The sequence below is a fragment of the Toxorhynchites rutilus genome, chromosome 3 (genome assembly GCF_029784135.1).
Source record: "Toxorhynchites rutilus septentrionalis strain SRP chromosome 3, ASM2978413v1, whole genome shotgun sequence".
NCBI classification, from domain to species: Eukaryota; Metazoa; Arthropoda; class Insecta; order Diptera; family Culicidae; genus Toxorhynchites; species Toxorhynchites rutilus.
The window spans coordinates 43496280-43522699 of record NC_073746.1 but is presented as its reverse complement, the minus strand read 5'-3'; the positions used below and the strand labels follow the sequence as shown (position 1 = coordinate 43522699).

At 39.0% G+C, this 26420-nt stretch overlaps 1 protein-coding gene across 12 annotated transcripts in view; it reads left to right on the top strand.

Annotated features, from left to right (window-relative positions):
- Nucleotides 1-20274, top strand: part of LOC129775606 (embryonic polarity protein dorsal-like) — a 65490-nt gene extending 45216 nt beyond the window's left edge. For 9 of the 12 annotated variants that reach the window (XM_055780558.1, XM_055780554.1, XM_055780549.1 and 6 more), the window contains 3 exons: nucleotides 4439-4858; nucleotides 4920-5314; nucleotides 10393-15884. In XM_055780558.1, the coding sequence (XP_055636533.1) occupies nucleotides 4459-4858; nucleotides 4920-5314; nucleotides 10393-12162 (2565 nt within the window). In that variant the 5' untranslated portion in view covers nucleotides 4439-4458 and the 3' untranslated portion in view covers nucleotides 12163-15884. Of the gene's footprint in view, nucleotides 1-1510; nucleotides 3685-3934; nucleotides 4339-4438; nucleotides 4859-4919; nucleotides 5315-10392; nucleotides 15885-18011; nucleotides 18087-19404; nucleotides 19468-19525 lie in introns of those variants that run through there. The other 3 variants (XM_055780559.1, XM_055780548.1, XM_055780547.1) reach the window with 3 other exon arrangements.
- Nucleotides 20275-26420: the final 6146 nt, after the last annotated feature.

The following is a 26420-nucleotide window of genomic DNA, read 5'->3' as shown; positions in this document are numbered from 1 at the left end:
ACTGATGGGGAAGAATAATCTTCAGAAGCTATCCTGTTGATTGCGATTGATTGAAAAATCACAAAACCTAATGTATTTGGTCACAGTGTTACATGGATAGAAAACATTAAAATAAACTCTTTCATATGAATGTAATTTGAAAATCCCAGAGGAACTGGCAGATTATTTTCAGTACCGATTAGATATTTCCACATTTTCCTCGATACTGGAAGCCCACCAGTGGTTAATGCTAACTCGATAACCATCTGTTAATAGCACTTGATTGAAACATATTTGGTCACAGTGTTACATGGATAGAAAACATTCAAATAAACTCTTTCACATGAATGTATTTTTAAATTCCTAGAGGAACTGGCAGATTATTTTCCGGATCTTTCTCGATCCAAACGGAAAGAATTCCGTGCGTGTATGTGTGTGTGTGTGTAGCGGCTGCTTCGAAATCTTCCCGGGGAACCGTTTGTAGCATCACTCTCCTCCTGATGGATTCCCTTCTGGCCTAAGGTGCACAAACAGGCTCTTGGTGACACCGTTCATCCGCGCTTTCATGATAGCTTCACTGAAGAGCTTCACCACAACAGCGACAACATGCTCCAATCGCTGTTCAATTAGAACTGAGTGGATTTCCGAGCGGCGCTCGCTTATATACCGATTGGTGATTTCAATAGCCTATTTTGAAAGCAAATTTAAGGCTATTGAAACAAGTTTTTGGATCAGAAAGTAACAAGTATAGAACGCGTAGACATTTTATCTTTCGAATGAAGTGTTTATCATACCATTTCGTTCAGTTGTTTAGGAGCTATTAACACTCAAAATCTCGGTCTCCGGCGTAACGCTTTCGTTTTCGAAACTTTGATTTTACACCCCAGTATAGAAATGAAAGACGTAGTCCTACGTCAAAATCAACCCTAAAATTCTAAAAGTTACCTCATAACAAATGTTCACCACCTCGAAAAAAAACACCCTATGCAAAATTTCAGCTCAATCGGACTTAAGGGAGAGTGGCGCAAAGTGGTCAAAATTTGAGCTTTTTTTTGACGTAGGATTACGTCTTTCGGGAACATATTGAGGTACAAATTGAAAATCGAGTATCGAGCACATCGTAAAAGTTGCCCAATTTCAAACGCTTATTGCTCAGTCATTTCATAATGGGTTGATGAGATTTTTGCGTCAATCGATTTCGGCACTCCATAACAATTTTTTACATTGAATAAAAAAATATATGTAATGAAACCTTACTATCGAACAATTGAAAAATCTCAACCCCTGTCCTAACGGAAATACCGACGTCTGATTGGTCAAAATTGGCGACACATGCGGCGGGAATGTACTTACAATTCTTGGTCAGTTATTTCCCGATGGATTTACGAGATATTTGCATCAACCGATCTGAGCACTCCATAACATTTCATCACAATGAATAAAATAATATATTGTATAATATATCGATTGGTCGAAATTGAAGATACGAAGAAATCAGCATTGCAACTTCATCAAAGTAGAAGAAACTTTTATTCCTACCAAAATGTGGAATATTCGTAAAAATGATTTCCCATATGTTCCCATATGATCCGATACTCCGATACGATATGTATTAGGTGCTGTTAGTCCAATTGAAATTCGCATTGAGGCATATAGCATCGTGTTACGTTGGGTTTGAAGCGAAAATGGAAATGGGTTAAATAAACACTCAGAAGTAAGCATTTTAAAAGAAAATTACATTTTACAATTGTGTACAATTGTGGCAGTGTACATTCATTTATTCAACCAGTTTATATTCGAATGACAATTTCGTTGTTGTGTTCGAAGCGTGATTGTAATGCTCTCCCATTGTGAATGAGTCAACGGAGAAGATTACGGTGTATGATGATTGTAAAAGATGCCCAATACGCAAAGTCAGTTGATGCGAAGGAATCAACCTTGCGAATCTGGATTGGCACTTCACCGGGTTGAAAAGTGTCGAGTGAATTACGCATGTTCCTGGAACAAACTGCATTGACTGCCTTCGCACTAATTCCCTACGAAACAAGCCACGAACGGATGCTAACCAGTATTATTCCTTTCAACAAACTGAACTGGCTGCCTTCGCACGAATTCCGTACGGGACGAGCAACGAACGGGAGCAAAATCAATCTATTAAATATCAAATAAGCGGGAGGATCAACGAGTACAAGATCTTCACGAACTCCGAGTGCAAATTATACAATATTGCTGCGGACGGAAAACTTGAATCTGAAGAACTCTCGTCAGTCGACTCAATAGGAAGTTTCGGATTTAATCGTACGACACGATTCCAAAGACTACTTGCTTTATTCAGAGAACCTTGGGTTTTTATACAATTTTTATCCTATCCTAACTCTAGCCTAAATTCAAATCTAATGTGTGAAGGAAAGAGAAAACTTTAAACGTTCTTACTTCTTTTGCATATAAGTCCTTTACCTATAGCTTATCTGTGTTTCACCACATGCGACCTGGTTAGAGTTTATCTTAGATTCGTAACTGCATACTAAGAGTAACAAAGTCTAGCGCGATAAGAAATGTGTGCGATCTTTTTGGTCCCTTTCCTTTCCATTATTTTATTGCATTGGGTTTTAATGCATCCCGCTCCCGATAGATTGTAATTTTAGGATCGTACACTCGGCTCGCGTTTATCGTGTAATGTTTTCCTCCTGTCCTTCTTTCGATCGTTTACGATATTAAAAATAAATTGCCAAACTCTGTCGATTGCTTACAATGAGTTTCGCCATGCATTCCGTCAGCCACTCAAAGCGGAACGTTGGGATAACTCTTAGCGCCTTTTCAGGCGTTTTTAGTTTCCGAAACAGAATATCTGATGAAATTGTCGATATCGTTTTTCATACGCGAGTATCCGGCGTCCTCAAAATTGTACGAATACGACGTTGTCACTACGTTTTATAAACTACACCCAAAATTATTTTTTTATTTTTTTATTTTTTATTTTTTTCAAATGAGCTTGAGCTACTGGTACAACATTTACTCAAGCGAGAGGCGAATTTCTGTATAATATATATGCCAGGTACAGGCCATAGCAATATAAGAGTACAAAGTAAAATAAAACAGCCTTTCACGCCAGCCAGGTTCGATCTCTGCTTAGCATAGTGCAGACTTTTTATTTGGGTAAAATTCCATGCTGACGATCAGTCTGAGAGGAAGAGAGGTCTACTCCATACATACAAATATCTGAACACTTTTGAAAAGGTGCATTTATTTGTCCTTTTTACCCTTTAGTACACGAAAAAGCTTTTTTCCTGCTAAAGATGATATTTTCTCTGCCAACACTAGTTTGAGTGTATTTCTGATAGGATGCCTCTTTCAATATCACGTATCAACTACTCTCTACATTTAAAACAAAAATGTTAAAGGGCAAGAACACAGAAGATGTAGCGATCAAAATGACAAATTTTGTACAGTATATTCTGACTGTGAGTATAGTCGAAATAAGGAACGTTCCTACGAAGTGAATGTGAAAAACAAAACACATTAAAATATGTATTAAAAATACATGTTCCAGCCTGTTTCATTTAAGGTGGACGTTTTACCTCGTGTGTCCCGGTGTCTCGTTGTCTCTGACAATGCATTCTGTCAAACTTTCTAATAAACATTTTTATACAGATATGCTCTTCATGTTTACGATGAAAGATAATGTTAATCCACAATAGTATCTTAGTGAGTATGCAATGTAGGCGCACGGCAATGCGTTACACACACTCCACCTTCAGTTCGAGAATTTTTGAATGTTTTTTTTTGTCGAAATGTTTTCATACTCCAAACTTATCCGCTGGATTTTCACCTATCCATGAAAATAACATAATGGTTTGGTATGACTGCATCCCAGAAGTTGTTGCTCAATTGTATCCACATGTGTACGAAAGAAACAGTATGAACAACAATTAACAAGTTACAAAATTTTCAACAGAACACTGTTACAACAACATTGACATCTTTGCACAAATAGCAACTTTTGCTACGCCAGTTCAACGACCGCCGCACAAAAAAATCACCAAACACCAAAACGTGACACAATGTCGTTCCCAACACGATCAGTTTCACCATTCAAAACCAGCCGCACCAACGATTCCTCTGCGTCCTCGTCCTCATCCACGTCCTCGTCGGATTACGAACACCTTAATCTTTTCCACAAATTCGACCAGCTCAAAGTATCCCCTTTGGCTGGGCTATACAATGTGGTCGCAGGTGGCAAATCCGTTGGTGGGCAGGCGTACCACCACACCACACCACCTCCGCCACCAGCGCCACCACTTATAAACATAACCAGACCTTCCATTTCGGAGGACACACCCGAGATCGAAGCAGCGAGAGGTAACCTCAATTTTGGGAACCTCACACGCATATCCCATCTATCGATTATCCAAGAGAAGCCAAACCCGAATGTAATGAATTTCATCCCTTCTCATTCCAGCTGATATAATTGTTGAAGATATGCCACCCACAGCACCCGAAAAGCCATCGGTGGTCATCACCGAGCAGCCCCAGTCGAAGGCGCTCCGGTTCCGGTATGAGTGTGAGGGTCGATCGGCGGGTTCGATCCCCGGCGTAAATAGCACTCCAGATCAGAAAACCTTCCCCAGCATTGAGGTACGGGGGCACAAGGGCCGAGCGGTGGTGGTCGTGTCCTGCGTCACCAAGGATCCCCCTTATCGGCCACATCCGCACAATCTGGTCGGCAAGGAGGGTTGTAGGAAGGGCGTTTGTACCGTAGAGATTAACAGCAGTAGCATGGGGTATACCTTCAGCAATCTGGGCATTCAGTGTGTTAAGAAGAAGGACATTGAGGAGGCACTCCGGTTAAGGGAGGAGATTCGGGTGGATCCGTTTAAAAGTGAGTTGTTTGATTTCTAGAGAATTGATCCCATGAATCTGATTTTATGTGTCGTTTTCAGCTGGATATAGTCATGCCAAGCAGCCCACAACCATCGATCTCAACGCCGTTCGGCTTTGCTTCCAGGTCTTCCTGGAAGGCCAACAGCGGGGTAGATTTACGGAACCGCTGCAGCCAGTGGTTTCGGACGTGATCTATGACAAAAAAGCCATGTCGGATCTGGTGATCTGCAAGCTTAGCGACGTGACCGCTTCGGTGGCCGGCGGTAAGGAGATTATTTTGCTGTGCGAGAAGGTTGCCAAGGAGGATATCGCCGTGCGGTTTTACGAGGAACAGCACGGTAAAATCCTGTGGGAAGGCGATGGCGAATTTCAGCACACGAACGTACACAAACAGGTGGCCATCAGTTTCCGGACCCCCCGGTACAGATCGATCGAAATCGATAAGCCGGTGATGGTGAGTTACTCTTTGAATTTGACCTACAGTGACTCAGACTCGAATTCGTACCCCATCATGCAGATCTCTTTTCACTACTTTTGAAGGTCGAAAAGAAGCTTTCGAAACTTTCTATTTAGATAATGGTATAAACATCATTTTAAAGCTTGAGCCTCCATCTTTTAGAATATTCAGAACATATTTTAGAACAAATTTTCATCTTGATTTGTGTAGAAGAAGCGGACAAAAATATCTGCGAGAAATAAAAAATCGTTTTCTTTCTGTTTTTTCAAAAACTTTGTGGGCTAACACAATTTTTTGCTAGCCAACTTTATAGCGAATCAAATCAACATTATTAACCAGCTTTCATTTGATTTATATAACGTTCATATAGGACCTTTCCGTGCAGAGATATTTTTATTTGAATGAAAAATTACCCCTTCGTCTTTGATGATGAATAATTCAATAAACGATTTGCGCATCGCAAACCGAAAGGTAGTTTTGAGAACTCAAACAAATTCTGTACAAGTTTAATTCAGTGTTTTGACGAAAACAAATTTGATTTATTTTTTTGCATCAATTTAAAAAAAAGTGCCAAAAACAGGGGTTTTTTATGTTTTAGAAAATCATCTGTAAATTTTCAAATAATGCAGTAAGTTCTAATGTTAGCAGGAACATTTTTAGCCTAGTGTATCTCCGAAACACCTATGAACGTTTCATATTGAAATGTTCAACTGGTTTTTATAGTCGATCGATCAAAGTTTGGAATAAATTAAAGGAGCACTTGAAAACATATTTTACCAGGAGTTCAAAATGCGATGCGTACTCTCAGAATGAACTATTCGTATCTTTTGCATTCATGCGTTCGTAGGTACGAGGGTTGCGGAGAGTGATGATACTCACGCATGATATACATACGCAAACTGCCATTCAATTTGCGATCATTATTTATTAAATTATTCATCATCAAATTTTTCAAATTTTTCATTCAAATTAAAAAAAATTATGTTGTGTTGAAAAATCCTACAGATACGTTACTGGGATCAGTTGAAAGCTGGTTGATAAGGTTGAAGTCTGCTTCATTTAATATTGGAACAAATTCTTTTGCTCATTGTGGCGCTCCTAGTGGACGGATTTGGAAACTTTTTTAACCCACGTGTCGGGAAATTCATTACCTTTCACCATGTATTTATGTCATAACACCAAACGATAGCATTTTGTAAACAACCGCCATGGAAGCCGAACGGAGAGATAAAATTGTGCACAGTTTTCTTGAAAATCCATTGTCGGCATCTAAGCTAGCTAAACAGCTTTAAATGCCCAGAAATACCGTATGGCGTGTTATCAAGCAGTACAAGGAAACATTGACGACGGCTCGGAAGCCGCATTCGAAGCGTCGGAGTGGAACTGTCGACCGGAAACTGCGTGGGAAAGTCATCAAGGCCGTCAAGAGGAATCCCAATCTTTCAGACCGCGATTTGGCCAATAAGTTCCAGGCCGCTCACAGTACGGTGCGACGAATTCGTCTCTGGGAAGGAATAAGGTCATTCCGAGCCAGCAAACAGCCAAATCGGACGCTGAAGCAGAACAATGTGGCCAGAATCCGTGCTCGAAAGCTGTACGACCAAGTGCTGACCAAGTTCGACGGATGTATTCTGATGGACGATGAGACCTACGTGAAGGCGGACTTTTGGCAAATCCCAGGTCAAACATTTTATTTGGCGACGGCTCGGGGGGATGTACCTGCAAAATTTAAGTTCGTGTTTGCGGATAAATTCGCCCGCAAGTACATGATTTGGCAGGGGATATGCAGTTGTGGACAGAAAACCAAAGTCTTTCTCACTGACAAGACAATGACATCAGAAGTCTACAAAAAAGAGTGCCTACAGAAACGGATTCTGCCGTTTATTCGTGCCCACGACCGTCCAGTAATGTTTTGGCCGGACCTCGCAAGCTGCCATTACAGCAAAACGGTTATGGAATGGTACGCAACGAACGGGGTCAGCGTAATACCGAAGGACCTCAACCCCCCAAACTGCCCCCAGTTCCGGCCGATAGAAAAATACTGGGCAATCACGAAGCGGAGGCTTAAGGCAAAGGGAAAACTTGTTAGGAACATGACTCAAATGAAGAACTGGTGGAATCAAATCGCCAAAACGGTGGACGAAAAGGGTGTGTGCCGCCTAATGTGCCGTATTACGGGAAAAGTACGAGAATTTCGAAACAGCAATGAATAATTTTTTATGAAAGAGTAAAGAAAATGCTACATTTGTATGAAAAACAAATTATGAATTCGTTAATAAATTACTGAACTACACGCAATTGTTTGTGTTCCAATATTAAATGAAGCAGACCTTAAATGGATTTGCTATAGTTGGAACTTTGTTCGAAAAAAATGTTATTAGTCCACAATTTTTTTAAAAAACAGAAAGAAAACGTTTTTTCCGATATTTTTGTCCACTAGGTTTATACTTCGAAATGATGTACAGGAATACTTCAATATAACGTCACTCGATATAACGTACACATTTTCAATGTGTAACAATTCTATTCAAAATCGGTACTAAAAGTTTCATGAACAATTAATTAAATACTTTGCGGCCTCGGTAAAGGTTCCTGATTTCCTATATTGGAATTTTCATAAAAATCTTGTGTTTGGTATGTTTTAAAATATGTGTACACTTGTGCTGAACAATGAAGGTACAAACAGGTACTTCAAAATCCAACGTCAATATATTTGTTTATTGTTTTATGTTGGTAGCACTGCATTGCTTATGACACAACGATGTTAGGTTGAGATTAATATGAATGGTATTTAATGAAATCGGCTTCGAAAGATCATAAAAACTTTTTTGGGTGGAAAAAGGAAGCAGGCTACTGTTTTTTTTTTGGACCGATTATGTAAACATTAAACATTTAAGAATCAAGTTTGCCTTAATTTCGCTCCATTTAAGCGGAGTGCCATATATTTCTAACGCTTAGTTGGAACCAGATCTCTTCGAAAGGTGTGCCGTTCATAATGTTTAAGAAGGGTAGTAGATTTTCTACTGACCTTCTAAATGAATGTAATTTAACAGGATTCCCGTCGAAGGATGGCAAATTGTTTATGGCTTGAGGCGTTTGCATCGCCTTCAGCACTTTTTCTTCTGCATTGCAAAAGATTTCGTTAGTATGGGTTATATAAGCGTGATCTTGGACATTCACAGGGATTGTAAACATATTTGCACCTGGCATCTCAGGGTTCATATTGGCAACACTTGCTTTAATCAATTAAGCAGTTAAGACGATTTTAGTTTCAATTAGATTTTTATCATTTTTTTATATTAGTTTTCACTTAGATTATGTGATATTTCAACGTGTCGTTTACCACTAGTGGGGGCTAAACGCTCTGAAACAGTATGATTTATGGTTTGGTGGCGGGATGAAGTTACGAAAAAGTCCGTCCGTTAAAAATAATGTTATAAAAATAATTTAAAATTTATTACGTTAATCTGGAACGATGACTTCGGCTGTGTCCGGACTCGATTAGTGAAGGATCACTAATTCGCGATATTCACTCGCGAACGCGCTGTTGCACTATCACTTTCCGATTCGCGAACACTCTAAGCCAAAATCGATCCTACCGATTAGAAAACTAAAACTAATGAGCAATGTTGCTCCAATTAAGGTTACGACAGAACTGATTCTTATTTTATATTCTATGTAGAAAGTTATCTCACAATCTATCCTATCTGCATATATGTTTCCTTCTTTTCTGTAGCCGTTTTATGACCTCGACCCGAGTCCTTATCTGTGGCTGCATTTATGGTTCGTCAGTTGCATTTACCGTATGGTGTTATTTATGTTTAACTGTTTAGTTAATGGCTAAACATGAACCCGTTGTATCTGCTTTACCTTCTGGCGATAAGTGGTTTTGTTGACGTTGGTCGATGCTGGAGTTTCATCTATGGTGTTGATAACTTATTTACTGAACATCAATATTATAAATAATTGAACAATGAAAACCCCGATATTCTTTAGGGTATACCCTTCCGTATAACAACATTGATATGCATCAAAACAACATTGATGTTGTTAGAGAGGGGTGAGGAGTGTCGAACTTAGAAATGTTTCCTCCCCATAAAACCTCCACATGCCAAATTTAGTTCCGTTTACTTGATTAGTTCGTGAATTATGCGGAAATGTATGCTTTATTTGTATGGCAGTCCCCTCCCCCTCAGAGAGACGGGAGGAGTGTCTATTTACCATAAAAACATGTTGTGTCCCCTAAAACCTTCGCATGCCAAATTTGGCATTATCTTGATTAGTTTTCGAGTTATGCAATGCCAAATATCGTTTCATTTGCTTGATTGATTATCGAGTAATGTAGAAATTTGTGTTTCATTTGTATGGCAGCCCTCCCTTAGAGAGGGAGGAGGAGTCTCAAACTATCATGAGAACCTTCCCCGGGCCAAAACCCCTGCATACCAATTTCCATGTCGATCGGTTCAGTAGTGTCCGAGTCCATAAGAATCAGACAGACTGACAGACAGACAGGAATCCATTTATATATATATATATATATATATATATATATATATATATATATATATATATATATATATATATATATATATATATATATATATATATATATATATATATATATATATATATATATATATATATATATATATATATATATAGATATCTATGGATTGGTTTGCTCGACGTGAAAAATTCTTGGAGAATTTGTTTTTCTTGGATTTGATGGATAAAATTTATTTTGGTTCCAATGTTTTGTTTTTCTATTTATTTTTCAGTTATTTATCTATTTACTCTCAATCAACTGTATAAAGAAAAAAATGACGAGAAAGGCTTCATCTTCCAGTAGGATATTATCATCATTATTTACTAACCATACTCAAACAGAAACAGAATACGTGAAATTTTGATATTTAAATGTACGTTATATCAAAAGTTTTATTTACATAGAATGTTTCGAAAGCTTGTTTCGACTTTCAAAAGCAGTGAAACAAGATCTGCATGGTGGGGTACGAATCTAACTTTGAGTCACTGTTACCGAATTCTACAACTGTTTTTTTCTCTGTGTTCTTTAGGTGAACATCCAACTGAGAAGGCCGTCGGATGGAGCTACCAGTGTGCCGCTGCCGTTCGAGCTCGTCCCGCTGGACTCAGGTAGGCGCAGGTTTTGGTCTCTACAGCATGACATTTTGAAAAATGATTCCCCGGAAAATGAGGTCTTCAAGAAGATTCTTCTCGAGGGTACCGTCGTCGCTCAGCCGGAGAAATCAGCCACTCCGGTCACTCTGCAGTCGGACGAGGTGATTGTGCTGGACACTCCGGTGGCGGAAAGTAAACCAATCGTATCGGAGCAGATTCCAAGCGAACAGAAAACGACCGAATGGATCGAGCGAAACGAATTCGACGAAGCCAACAACAACAGCATGGTTTCAAGCGTTGATAATCAACTGATGGAAGATAATATCTTCTCCAATGGCGGCTCTCTCGAGCAGCAGGCCCCAAAGGAAGACGAAGATACGACGTTGAATGAATTGCTAGAGCAGGTGGCCGAGCTGGATGAGATCTACACGGATCACCAGCTGCGGCGTGAGAATATGATTATTGAGAATGAGCTGAAGAATTTGGAGAACACCGTCCCTACTGGGCTGGTAGGGAACGGAGACAAAATGGACATCGATGAGGCGTTTGACGATGCCGCCACGTATACAAGTTTGCAGCGTGCCTTCAAGAATCCCGTTGCTCTATCGTTAGGTCCTCCGGTTCCTCCCCGTCCTATTTGTCAGCTAGAGTTAGAACCCGGCGTTTATGACGCTGTTGAGCCGATGATTATCATCCCACCTCCGAGTGAAATCAGTTCACTAAAGCGAGAAAACAATGAAGACGGCAAATTGCCTCCCCTTCCTCCTAAACGCGCTAAGCCAAATAATACTCAGAATAAGGAAAATGTAGACGCGGGCGATGAAATTATTTTGCATAGTATTATTCGTAAGGGTTCCATGCGTAGTCTTACCCCGCGTCCACAGTCTGATCAAATCATTATCATGAAGTCGCCCGATAGTCCTCCCAATAAGAAACTTCCTCCCACGCCCCCCGCCTCCCCCACAAAGAACGATTACGGAACTTTGCCCAAAACTAGGAAGCAAGGATTTTTTTCAAAATTATTCTCCCGCAAGAAAAGCAAGTCAGATCTTTCCGCAAGCACGACGACCCTCACCCAAAAAGGCACCCCGGGGGGATCCAAAGAACCAAGCGTAGCGAACTTCAATGACAACGAATCCACTCGGGAGTCCGTTCGTAGCAAATCCTCCGAGAAGGAAGAGAAGCGTAAGGCCGGCAAACCGGTGGCGCGCAGTGTGAGTAGTGTTTCGTGCAAGCGTCCAACGACCGAATCAAATCCTGACGTTATATATATCCCACTGAAGGGGGACGGGCCGTCGACTAACCTAACTCACCGGAGTGGCAGCGGAACGCATCTCTCCCTTCCGGGGAACGATTCGTACGAGAGAGCAAGCACAGCTTCGCTTCCACCTCTGGACCGTAAAGCGGTGAGTGCCCTACAGTTGGACGTTCCGATCCAAGATGGGAACCTCGAGCTGGTTGCCATTGCCGATGCGCGAAGCATAAAGAACTTGGTCGAGGGTGGTTTCGGTATTCAGCTCGACCCAAGTGTAGATTTGACCGAGGCTGAACATTTCGCTCTCTACACCTCGATAGCACCGAATGCTGCCCTCAGCGAGTTTGACGAAACTTCCTGCTATTATGCTCCGGTCGAACCCGGTCCGTTGAGTCCACTCCACCAGCAGCAGCAACGGCCCAATAGCACAGCTTACAGCGCCGATGTTTAGGCGAAGAAACAGCACAAACAAACGCTCCTCCCTTTCCATATCACCACCCGACTACATGAAACACGAAAGAGACATTCCACCAATCAACTCGAGACGATTTCAATTTCAAATTTTTTATTCAGCTGAAACTTTGCCAACTTGTTCAGCACGATAGGTACGATGCTATTTGAAGAATTTTTTTTAATACTTCACGACCAATTTTTGGAAAGGGATTATGCAAAAATAGTATCATTTCAGAAAATAAACTATAACGCCAAAACGAGTTATTTGATCGAAATGGCGTCTTAGGCAAGGTTTTGCGGTTCTGGAAAAGGTACTGAAGAAAAACTTTTTTTGGTCGAAAAAAATAGAAAATAATGTTTAGAAATGGAATATCTCAAAAACTACATTTTCGAAAAATCTTAATTTTAAACACAATAAAGCCCATATTGTCTCCAACAGCTGGATAAAATTTATTTCTGGGCAAATGAAAAATATTTTTATGACAATTTGAAATTTTCAAGTTTTTATTCAAATTTCTACGAAAACCAATTTTTTTGACCGGGTTACATGGTAATTAAAATCGTAGCGCTTTTCTACACATTTTTGCTGAATCATGCTGATCGATTGAACACATCATTTTGGCAATTCAATATTGTTTAGTAGATTACAGTAATTTTCACATAGGTCCTTTTGAAAAAGTAGTCGTGATTTAAGATGAAGATAATCGTTACAAATAGAAATCGCCATATTGATCAAACAAGCCGTGTTTGTAATATTTTGATATCAATGTGATAAGGTTCGTTTCTTTATATAAAATGCACAAACTACACATTTATGAATACTACAGAACCCCGATCATCCGCGAGCGGATGATCCGTGGTGCGGATTATTCACGATAGCGAATTTCACAGTAAATCTATAGGCCTTCCCGGAATTTGTCAGCGAGTTTGTCTGTGAGTCTACCTCATGCTTTTTTGTTTTGGCCATGGACCTTCACATTGTCTGGTCACTGAAGTACACGACTTTATAGATGGATAGTTCAATAATTTCTGTATTGATAAAATATAGTTTTCATGCTGAAAGGCATCGTGCACAAATTACGTAACGCGATAAAGGGGGGGGGGGGGATTTTTAGCGTTACGTAATTTGTGCACGACGCCAAATATCTTTTCTTCGTGGTTGAATCTCATTTTTAGTCCTGTATTGCGCTATCCGCGATTTTCGTTATTTGGGGTGAGCTTGCTAGACTACCCAGCAAACATTAAATTTTATGAATAGCCATAATTGGAAGCGATATACATACGTCCAAGACACATTTAGATGATATATAATGCATATAACTGGCATATACACGCAAAAGTGGAGGCGATATACGTATATGCCATATTTTATACGCATATAAAGCCGCATATAACGATATACGATGCTTTTTACACTGATATACCCGACGCGACAATGCTGCATAAAATGAATAGAATGTGCGTATATAATACTGCATATCGCGATTCTGGGATGATCGTTATATCGTTATATCGATATACTACTTCAGTAGAAAATCGTGTTTTTGCATTTTGTACGATTTCGGATGTACATGATTGTATTATGATACGAATTTATATGCGACCTAGCATCATGAATTTGCTAGCATCAACAAACATTGAATCGTATAACCAGCGCGTATACATTATCATATATCTCATATTTTTTGAGTGGTATACGATGTGCCTAACTGAAATATACATGCAAAAGTTAAGACGATATGCAAAGATGATATTGCTTGCGAATTAGTTTGTATGAACATACGACTTACACTTGTCTCTAGTACGACTATTGTCTTGCGTATATACAATTTACTACAGGCAAACAAAAACCGAATAGCGGAGAATGTTCGTGAGGTTATAATTATTTTTATAACCTCACGAACTGCCATTTGCAATATGAAAACATTTATGTTTCTAAAAATAGGAATTACTCAATTGACTTTTAGTGGGATGGGGGTATTAATATTTAAAATTAGTTAAGAGAAATAATGAGTTAAGAAAATTTGTTCCGATGGGATTCGAACTCCGGTTGTTTGGAAGATAAGTAACAGCTATTTCGCACGGCTATCTACAATATAATTCTAGAGCAGTTAAAACTCGTACATATAATACGAAAAAATGTAATCGGATACGTCATTCCTGGTCGTCTATTGTATTTTAATGGAAATGCCATGAAATTTATACAAAAATGATCAAGGTTCAGTGCTACGTGTTTTCAGTAATCAAATAACATGAAGTGAGAATTTTCATTTAAATTTCACCAATTTCAAGCTGTTTTCGGACGTCGACACTGTACACACGACATCACGAATCTTGATATGTCAAATTTGTAATATGTTGTAATATGGTCTCAATTACGATCTAATATGACTAACTGTTGAACGATTTTCCATAGCATCTAACACAATTTTTCGTAGTACTAAATTGATTCAATGTATTTGTTCATGCGACTCACAAACTGCATCAGCCTGATATGCACATGTGATTTATGTAGTGGTAAATAAAATCGAGCTTTTCGCATTTTATACGATTTTAGATGTACACAATGTATCCTTTGATCGACAGTATATATAATTTTGATTCGATCTCACTTTATGTGTGACTTACAATATGCTAAGTTATGCGATTCAATGTTTGCTGGGTATCCTGCGGATATTTGTATTTTTATTTTATTTTTAAATATCTCTTATATTAAATTTTTGAAGGTGTACATATTCATTAGTTCTATTTTTATTTACGTTCTTTTACAATATTGAATATTATTGCATCGTTTTCTTTGCAGTTCGAGTTCAGTTATGCTCTTTGACAAAAGAATAAACGAGTGGAACTTTTGGGTTCCTTGAATAGTTTTTGCATTATTATATTGTTCGGTGAGCTCTGACGCAATGCTTTCGTATTAATCAGTGGCAAAATCGAAAAATAATTTTGTTAAATTCTTTTCGTTTAGATTATTTGCCCAATCGAACAACTCTTTTTCATTTATGATTGGATGTTCCCGCTTTTTAGTTAATCTTGTTATAGTGGTCATGCGTTTAAGCCTTTCCCATAAAATGTTGCAAGGAAATACCATTAGGCTTCAATTTTATACTTCGATTTGAATTTACAAAACCTCGATTTTTTTCGATTTTTATACATTTTGTTATTTTTTTATGTCGATCTTCTTCTTCTTCTTCTTCTTCTTCTTCTTCTTCAATGGCACTAACGTTCCTAGAGGAACTTCGCCGTCTCAACGTAGTATTACTTGCGTCATTTTTATTAGTACTTAGTTGAGATTTCTATGCCAAATAACACGCCTTGAATGCATTCTGAGTGGCAAGTTCTAGAATACGCGTGATCACAGTGCAAGTCGGGGGAAATTTCTTTGACGAAAAATTCCCCCGACCAGAACGGGAATCGAACCCGAACACCCGGCATGTTAGTTATGACGCTAACCACTCGGCCAAGGGAGCACAATGTCGATCTACTCGTAGTAAATGCACCTCATCCTGTAATACAAAGCAAAAAATTCACCTTCTCACAATTCATTCGAGTTTTAAACAGAAAAATCTATCTGTAACCCATTGTTCAAATGATAGCTGTTCGATATATTTTTCTTCAAATTGTTTACTTAAATTGTTTTCTAGTGACAAGGAGTCTGGACAATCTTTTCACACCATAAATAACATCTTGTTCACCCAAATTATACTATCTGTGTACATTTCCATATATGTGGATATGGATTTTCTTTAAACTGAAAATCCAATTTTCATCGAATTCGTCATCTTTATCAACTTCAGGCTTTAACTGAAAAATATTTTTTCTAACACAATCGTGGGAACCAGCCATGAACTGTAAAAGGCTTCTCGGAAATTCTGGTAGATCACTTTCACTTCCAGCTCTTCTAATGGAATTGTGCAAGGGCACATCCACAGCAACATCTGCGGGGAATCGGAAACTAATGGCCGTACCACTGATACGGATTAAAGCTCGAACTTATAATTTTGATTTGAACTGCTTTTATTTTCTCTCAATTACCCTCAAGTGCTATGTCAAACTTCTTTTTTATTAGTGGGCTTTATAATACACTGCTAAAACTTGGGTTGGAAACAAATTTGAAAAAATCCTGTAAGCTCTCCAACATCAGAAAACTACCAGTTGTTGGCGAATGATATGGACTCATTGTGTAAAAAATAACGATTCGAAAAACATGCATTTTGAAGATTTATTTTCAATCTTTGTTTCCTTTTTTCTCGGTGTGTATTATATAATTTTTTTTAATCCCATTTAATTATCTTAGGCTCATTAGCATTTTAGCTGTAACAGAGCCGAATTTTAATCGTGTACATGTCACATGGTTATCATATATATAATTAGCACATTACACTGTTGCCATTAGCCAGTATTCCTTCTATACCATTGCATATAGTACACATTTACACAGTAGCCATTTAGGCGTAAGCGTTTTCCTTCTGTTCTTCCTTTATCCAGTTAGACCGGACAGCGGAGACAGTTTTTATTGATCATTGTTGAGTTATTTATAGAACAGCCGCCCGATGTTTCTTGCAGAGCAGAGCAGTTGTATGGATGAATCGATCTTATTTCGACCGTGGATCGATCTCCATCGCTGATGATTGTTGCGTGGACGTAGCTATTCTGTAACAACACAAAGATGGTCAATGAGGGCCCTGAGTTTTGAACTCACGATCGATCGCATACTAAGCGAAATTATATTATTTTGATAACTGTATTACTATGATATACAACTTCGACGAAGGCATCATATCGATCCATTAATAGTGATTATGTTTATATTAAATCAAGAAAAAAGGACGAATGTGAAAATAGTTGTTATTCACTAAATAATATTATATTGCCAAAACGGTGTGTTTGATCAATATAAATACTTTAACAAAAATGTACAGAATAGCATAAGGGTTTTGGGTTACACATACACTGTTAAAAAAATTGGTTTTAAAATGAATTTGGAAAAAAACCTACAAATTTCAAAATGTCATACAAATTCATTATTCATTTACTCAGGATTAAATTTCTTCCAGTTCTATGAGACAGTATGGGCTTTATTGTGTCAAAAATTTAGATTTTTAAATAATTTAGTTTTTGAGATATTCCTTTTCGAAACTCTATTTTCCTTTTTTCGATAAAAAAAAGCTTTATTTTTAGTGTGTTTTTTCTTCCAGAACCACAAAATTATAATCTATAACTTTGCCTTAGGGTGGGTTTAGACTAGGGATATATTCATGTGAAGAAAAATGATGAGATTTATAGAAATCGCATTAACCGTTTACACTAGCGTGAACTTTTATAATGAATATATTCATATTTTCGGTGAATTTATTCACCTGAAGTAGAACTGCATCCAACTTTAGTGATTTCTCACCAGTGAGAAATTCACAAGCGTTTACATATGCTGAATTTATTCAAGTTATATATACCTCGAATAAGTGTATCATATTTATTCTCACCCGTTTACACCTATTTTCACGTGAATAAATCCATCTATAGCTATAGATCTCCCTAATGTAAACCCGCCATTAGACACCATTTCAATCTAATAATCCGTAACAATCTATTTTCTGAAATGATACAATTTTTGCATGAGCCTTTTTCAAAAGAGTAGTCGTGATCATATTTTTAAAAAAACCTTAAAATGGCATCATATCTTGTGCCAAACAAGTTGGCAAAGTTTTAGCTAAACCAAAAATATGAGATCAAAAAATTCTTCGAAAATTCGTGTTGATTGGAGGAATGCCTCAAAAACAATCATGCCTTTTAGCCACAGTAAATTCCACTGACAACTGATTCGTACTTATTTTTGTGTGTTTGTAGCCAATATAAGTCCAAAGCGCAAGCGGCAAAAAATTAGCAGCTGGGAGGTCCCTGATACCGCACCAGAAGGAACTCGTAAGTCCGTCGAAGGTTCACTCTCTTCCTCTCTATCATACACACACACATATACCTACTGTCCTCTTCCTCTGTCTTCACATCATTCGGAAGCGACGCATTTATCATCCTCAATCCATCCACCCGCATAATCACCCACACACATTCATCCGGTTGTTGGTCTTCTTACTTCGATCCGCCTTGAGCTGCAACATTGCAGCTGTGCCCATTGCACATTGTCATTGACCGCCGAGGGGTGGCCAAAGATTCATACGCACTGTGGTAAATTTACATTTGGGATATTGGCTAACTGTATTTGAAGCAGAAAAAAAAACGAACAAACATTTGGTAAACAAGAAACTAACATCGTTCACTCACAGTGGTGGTGACGGGTGGAAGAAAATTGGATTTTTTAGACTTTAACAACAACAAAAAAAAACTTAATTGGAAGTATTGGCTAAAGAAGGCACATCGCATTTGCTCGCGTCTGTGACATTTTTTTAATTAGAACTATTTGCTGGACAGATTGTAGTGATTGGTTGAACCAAAGAAGGAAGCTAGTCAGTCAGTAGTAGCAACAGCAGGAGGTTAGGGAAAAGTTAGGGAAATTGTTACCGTTGATTTGTTTTTACTTTTCTTGGGGAAACCCGTTTTGTGCGACAAACCGTAGATCAAGTAATGACCAGAGAAGGGGAAACTCAACTTTACTCAAGCCATAATGCAGAAAATATTTACTCGGAGAGTTGTTTTAGATGTAATATCGTTTTTATCGTCATTATTGAGAAGAAGAAAAAAACTATTGAGCTGAGGTTATTCCTACTATTGAGATTTGTATGTTGACCATGAGAAAACATTGAAAATTAGTAATTGTAATTCATCGAAATGTGAGCTACATCCTCTTTAACCACGATATTTCGCGAGTAAGAACATTTTTATAGATTAAATGACTGTTGTTTAGAAGCAAAGCTGTAACGTAAGCGCAAACTCTATTATTGGCGCAATATTGAATATAAACCGAAATATAAAATACAGGTGAAATTTGTCGAAGAGATTTTCTCTGTCAATGGAAAAGAAATAGACTATATTGGTGAGGGGTTCCTTTGTGAAGTTGTTGTGAAATGTAAGTTCTAAATCATTTTGTAATTATGTGTACCGTTTGACGCATGGTTTGGTTTGGATTTCTTTTGGTTCAGCTTTTCCATCAGTTCATCATCCATTAAATCGGGCCCATTAATTCCTCAAACGCGCGCAGTTCATTTGTTTTAATCTGTTTTGCATGCACTTATTTGCGGTATCACCGATCCGTTTTTCTAACACTAAATCAATATTGCTGTTTCAGGTGATGTTTACTACCCAAACCTGCTCAATGTGCCTGGAGAAGCTATTAAACTGGAGCCCAAAGGTGAGTTACAGTCCTTGCTCTGATAGCCACATTAACAACTAACATTCAATCTCCACAGACTCCCCAACACATCAATTTGCCGGTTTCCCCGGCAGCTACTATCGGAAACCTAGCGAAGGTATGTCCCCAAATAAACTTTCGCCAGCTTCACTGCACGGCAGCACAACTCCCATTGGTCCAACGTCACCATACGCTGGTGCTAACAGCTTGACTCCCACGCCAACCACCGGCTGCTATCAAACCAGTCCGAGTGCTGACTTTCTCCTGGGTGGCCAAGAATACCAAAATCAGTACAACATACTGACGCCAGTAACTCCCGCCACGACAACACTGCCCGTCTATCATCAGCTGCAGCAGCAGCTCCAGCAATCTCAGCAGCAGTTCTCGCAGTTTCCGACGAATGCCGTCGGCAACACTACGATCAATTTGAACGATCTGATGACGCTGAATCAACCGGGCCCCAGTGGTGCGGTTGTGATCAGTTCACAACCTAGCACCGAAGCCACCAACGAATACAGCCTGAATCTGCTAGATATGGACTTCGGCAAGGAGTTTAGCATAAATTCGTCCGACATGAGATCCTTACTGGGACACTTTTCGAATTCGGACATCAAGCAGGAGCTGCAGAATACAACAATGCAGAACGCAACGATGCCGAACATCAACAATCAGCAACGGGTGCAGCAGGAGGAGGAAAATCTCTCGAACAGCTTCACGAACGTGCTGACGTTGAACGATTTGAACAGATAGGCCGCCCGCGTCGTGTCATATGTATCCTACGAATGGTGATAAATTTGTTTTTTAGTGCTCGACAGGTACGTTCATCATCCGAAAGCCTAAAAATTGCTCCATAGATATCTTGTCAATCTGCTCGATCAGCTCTAATCCGACTATCCAAAATGTGCTGAGATAATAACTATTGGGTTAATTTCTCGAATTGAAGAGGAGATGTTTTGTTGAAAAGATACCACTGCTCTTCGAAGAGTCAATAGCTATATAAGTTCATATATTAAATAAAAGTCACGGAAAGACTTAAGTGAATAATCATGAACGGTAAGTGCTTTCATTTTGTATTATTCTCAAAATACTTAATGGTTGTACATAAGGATGACAGAATTTGATAGCTTATAGTCTTGTCAGGCTTGTCATTTAATCATGGATGATTTGAACTGTTTATAGAAATTCTAGGAGGTTACTTATATTGGCAGAATTTCTTCACCATCTGTCGAGTGGTCATCGGATAGGTTCAAAGCGAGAACAGATCCGCCAAAAACTCATATCCGTCCTGGGTGGTGAACTCATTCAAGGAGACCCAAACGACCCAGCGGCGGTTAGGCAGCGGCGGAAAACCGAAGAGAGCAAATCTAGTGAAGGCCAGGAAATTGTTAAGGGGGTATTCTAGTGTAGAGACATGAATTTCGGACGTTTTTTCGAGTCCCGTAAAAATAAAACAAAGAATATTTGTACTATCCATTATATCATCATTTGTTCATCTATCTTTCAACAATAAAACAAACATTGAACGAAGAAAAAATATTCATAACTAGAATAGTTAAGAGCTGATGAAGTGAGAGGGTTCAAAAAAAATTATAGGAGGTTGTATTCAAGACACGAACGCATTATTGACGTAGAACTACGCTGTGGTTTAATTCAAGTCGCTTGCGTATAACTACGGATATTATTTTATAATGCTACAAACATTTTAAAATAACCATTCTACCAGTTTAGTCGCCCTGAATTTTTTTTTTTTCATTGTAGAATCATTTGACGATAGTTGTTTGATGATTCATTCTTGTGCTCGCAGAATAATACATGCTCGAGATAAGCACAGCTGTCATCCTTAGATGTGGCTTGCACTGGAGAATTAAACACTTTGGATACTATATCCATACATCAATGGCTTGAAACAACTAAATATACACACACTTATCTCCGTTTTGCGCTCTTCTCAACAGAAGCCCTTTCTGTTAATATTGCCAGTCTAGATTAGCTTAGCTGTCATCCTTTGTGGATAGTGTTTTCCTACCGTCATGCGAAACCAAATCACACAATTGTGTAGCTCAGAACCTTAATGCAATGGCGTCAGTTTGATGCAATGATTGCAATGCCATAGACATCAGCGAGTGAGTAATTTGGTCGCGGCTACAGCTCGAAGACATGTGATGACGCAAAACAAGGAAGAACAAGCGATATTCACTGCTTTGAATACAGAACGGTACTGAAAGTTTGCCTTCCTTCCTTGCTTGATACTTTAAACTTCTTCAGTTCATTCGTCTCTAATCTTCAAAAAGGTCCTTCGAAAACTTTACTTCATCCATCATATTACTCCTCCACCCCCATTGCCTTGAGAAAGGCATTCGATCCCTCGCCGTCCAGCACGCCCAGCAACGATGTTGTTCAATCGATTTCCTCACGAAGAATGAAAGTTTGCCTCAGCGAGATCCACTTTTTATACTCTAGGCCAATATTCCCCTTCATTCTTCTTCTTTTCCTTTGTTCACGGAGACTTTACATCTTACGATTTCCCCTTAGTTGCTCGTCGATAGGTTGCTCGTTATTCACATTCGGGGAAGCACACAAATGGACTGAACAAATGTATGAGGAAATGGGAATGCTTTCAATTTTCATCAATTTAAACCATATACAGACTATGGAATTGTAATGTACAGCATATCAAACAAATCTTAGGGAATTTCCGATTCGTTTGGTATGTAAATCGCCCAAATCCGTTCGCGGCAAAAATAGTTATTAACGTTAACTTTATTTCATAAAAACGTGACCTGTTTTCTTTCCCTTAATGAAAGACGTAGTTCTACGTCAAAAAAGTTGTGCCATTGCGTACACGATTCCAGCCCTTCTGGTTATCTGAAACAAAACAAAAATCGAGCAGATTCTGAATCAGTGAAGATGCCGCAATCGCATGAACCTCCTCGAACAATTCAATAACATCTTGTTTTACAAAATGACGGCCGTTTGAAATACAAAATGCGGTTTCAAACGTTTTTTTCTTACGTTTACCGATTTTTCAAAATAGTAAAATTTGAAAAATCGCATGAACCTCTAAATATATTTTTAGAGGTTCATGCGATAGAGAAATTCCTGCAGATTGTATCCATATAAATTCAACATGAATCGATTTGGTACAAAGGTATCGTGTACACCAGTTTGAAGAAAAATGTTTTGAGAAAAACATTGTTATGTCCGTACCAGGTTAGATACCCCATCCCTAAATAGCTCTAACTCGGTAAATAATAGGATTTTCGATATGTCCTTTCTATGGTACATTATTGAATGCCCAAACTACAGAAATATGTAGGATTTTTTTTTTGATTTTTTTTCAAACTTCTAGACTAGAATACTCTCTTAAATCTGGTCAAGCGTCGTTGTGATGGACGACGAGACTTACATCAAAGCGGACACAAAGCAGCTTGCTAGGACACAAGTTTTATGTTCCCGCATTACGGTTGACCGTTCCTGAGGAGGTAAAAAGAAGAAGGTGGACAAATTCGCCTCTGTTTGGCAAGCCATCTTTGGGTACGAAAAGAAGAGCCTGCCACACATAACCACTGTCACCATCATCGAGCAATCTTGATATATTATTTCCAAGGCCGGAAACCGCGACAGGACAACTCCTAAAGCACATAGGCCAATCTGTTTAACATCTGTCATTCAGAAAATGATGAAAACATCATTGACCTCCGTATCAAATCATCGGTTCCGGAATAAATCGCACCAGAAAACAACTGCAACAGAAACGACCGCTTAGAAAAAGTGTAGTAGGTTAAAAACATTGTGGCGCGGGAAAAACATGAATAGAAGACGGTTTGTAATACCGTGCGCGAGTATGTACGAGTATACGAGATTTTGCGCCGGGCAAACGTATGTCGTCCGCTAAAACTCGGTCGGACCTTGCTAATGGTTCGTATCCTATTTTTCAAACTTACCGGGCAATCAGTGGAACACAGGTTTGCGTGCGAGACACGCCGCTTCCGACGGCGGGCCGGCGGTGGACTCTGATAGTGCATCTTGGCGGCTTGGACCGCCACGATTCCTTATCCTCGTTAAATGGAGACTTCGCCCCCATTACTTTGGCCTCGGAATAAATTTCGAAAAACGAAATATTTATTTATAATAGAAATTACGCGTTTTTTCTGCGAGGTATTTATCATCATGTTTTCTCGCGCCATAATATTTCTAGCCTACTACACTTTTTTCACTTTTTCTGAGCGGTCGTTTCTGTTGCAGCTATTTCCTGGAGTGATTTATTCCAGTCACGCAAATTATCATTTTTGAACAGGAGACCTCTGCTAGAGAAATCTCACTTACATCTATTCTGAATATTGAGGCATCACCTGACAATGCAATGCAGAAAGTTATAAAAAATGTGGTTTTGACGTGTGCATCTCTAGCTGGATACAAGCTATGCTAACCAACCGACTAATAATAGCCAAATTAGAAGGATCTACTTCATCATCGAAACCAACTGAAAATGTGAGTCTTAAAACAGAACAGTCTTAATTCCATTCACCAGGAGAAGAAAGTATAAAATTGCATCTCTTAGAATGGGAGGTGTACAACTGAAGTTTCCAAAACAAACTAAATATTTAAGCGTCAAATTTGATCAAAAGCTATATTGAAACGACCATCTGGAGTATTCAATTTCAAAATCCCGCACTGCTCCTTAGGCTTGCAGCATTACATTCTGGAAAAAGCGGGGACTAAGAATGAATCACTGGATATACTCGGCAATAGTGGGCAGGGCCCGAAATCTTCGACGGTGAAAAATAAAGACCGATTCTACTCCCAATAGCTCCGCTTCGACTAGAGCTGCTTCGACAGTCACCGCCAACAGAAAAATGACTTGACTAGAAAATGAATTGACTAGCGTTGACTAGCGAGGATGACTGGTGAACTAGTCTAGTCAGTGGTTATTTTAACTGACACGACTAATGAATACAAATCTGCCTCTCCATTCAACTGACTTCAATCCACATTTCCATTTCCCCCTGACACTAATTTTGTACCCCCCGTATGCAATCTTATTGTACGTCCATATAAAGTGGAACGAAAACTTGACTCCTGATGCAAAAAAGTAGTTACCTCATCAATGGACGGTTTTTTTTCTACCCATCGTGAAGGAAGGTAGGAAGGTATTGAATTAGAGAGACTTTAAACTCTGAGAGTTCATTCGTCTCTAATACCCATCGTGAACTCAAACCAACGAACTTATACATTTATCAAGTATGCTATAAAGGACCTCGCGTTAGTATTAGTTAGTAATAGGCGTGCAAAATAGCTCACACACATCACGCTATTTTATACGTGTGAGTAATTTTCGTGTAAGATACAACAAAATCTAGCTCACCTGTAGCGTTTGTCAAACCACGGTGAACTCAAACATCGATGCATGCATAAAGATACATGGGAAAGATAGAGAGGAACGAATGCGTTTTGGGAAGAGTCACTTCAAAATGCAATGAGGACAATTTGACTGGGAAGAATGAAATGATATAGTCGAGTCGGTAGAGGGAGATAGCGACTAAACGCCCGACTGACTGTTCAGTCGTTTTGGCGGAGAAACTGGGTGAAGAAGCCAATAGTCATTACTAACTGACTACGGATATAGTCAGTCGGTTAGTTAGCCGACTATCCTCAGTTGACTATGACTATGCCGTGCCCTGATAGTGGGACCCACACTAACATATTCTATTTTATCCCATTTGTTTTTTATTTAGGTTCATTAGCATTTTAGCTGTAACAGAGCCGGATTTAATCGTGTACTTTTTACATGTTTATGGTATCTATAAATTGTAAAATACACAGTAGCTATTTAGGCGTAATAATCTTCCTTCTGTTCATCCATTAGTCAATAGAAAATACAACAACACAATTGCAAGTTATGTAGCTTCCGTACGGGAAAGCATAAAACATAAATTTATTCACGATTTCACTTATCGCTATAACATCATACTTAGAACTAACTTATATTTTAGCATCGAACCCATTATAAAGACTACAGACTGCTGAGTCTGCGTTCATCCCGGTGGCTTGGTATTTATGCAAGGTGATACCTTGTTTTCCTTTCTGGCGAATTCTCGCGCGCATCTGGCACGCCAGGTTCGGTTGCATGTTACTATGGGCTCAAATGAATGTGTGGGAGGGACTTTTCATAACGTCTCCCCCCTAAGAGTCAAGCGTCCTCGGTTGATTTTCTGGATCCCTTGGTAAGGACAAATCTGGGTGCCGGAAGGAAGGATTTCGTTAGGCAGGTTGGCTCGTCCTTCAGGATATCGGTTACTGTTCCTTTCTGATTGTTTTCCGGGGAGCTGATGTCGAACTTCTTGTTGGTAATCTGTGAGGTGACGATGTCCACTTTTTTATCCTGTTGGGGTTGACTTCTAGTTTGGGATTTGTATCTGCGAATGCATAAGATGATTACTATTGACAGGATGGTAGAGGTTATCGCTAGTCCTCCAAGCGTTTGAGAGCTGATCATGTGAAGCTTAAGTCTCTGAATTTCCTCCAAATTTTCGATATTCATCTGGTGTATTTCTTCGATGTCTGGTTTTTGCTTTATGGTTTCTATCTCTTTTCCAAATATGGGTGTGAGATATTCAGATTTATTTATAGTTTTAGAGTTGCTTCTGAAGGTTACATTCTGCACTGTAACTGTGCAGTTACCTGTTTCAATAATAGTTGGAGCGGAAATGATTTGTGATTCTCCACATGAGTCTAAAATGTAGACTGCTTTATTTGTGTCGATGAGAATTGTTCCGACACTGATTTCCTTGATTATTGGACATTCTGGTTGTTTATGCATCGGACACTTGGCTTTTTGATTTGTCAGGATATTGGAGATGCAACCGTCGTTCACTTGCCAGTGAAACAGTGAAACGCAAATGAAACACCTCTCACTCTGCTCGTATAATGACTGCTGATACTTGGCCACATAG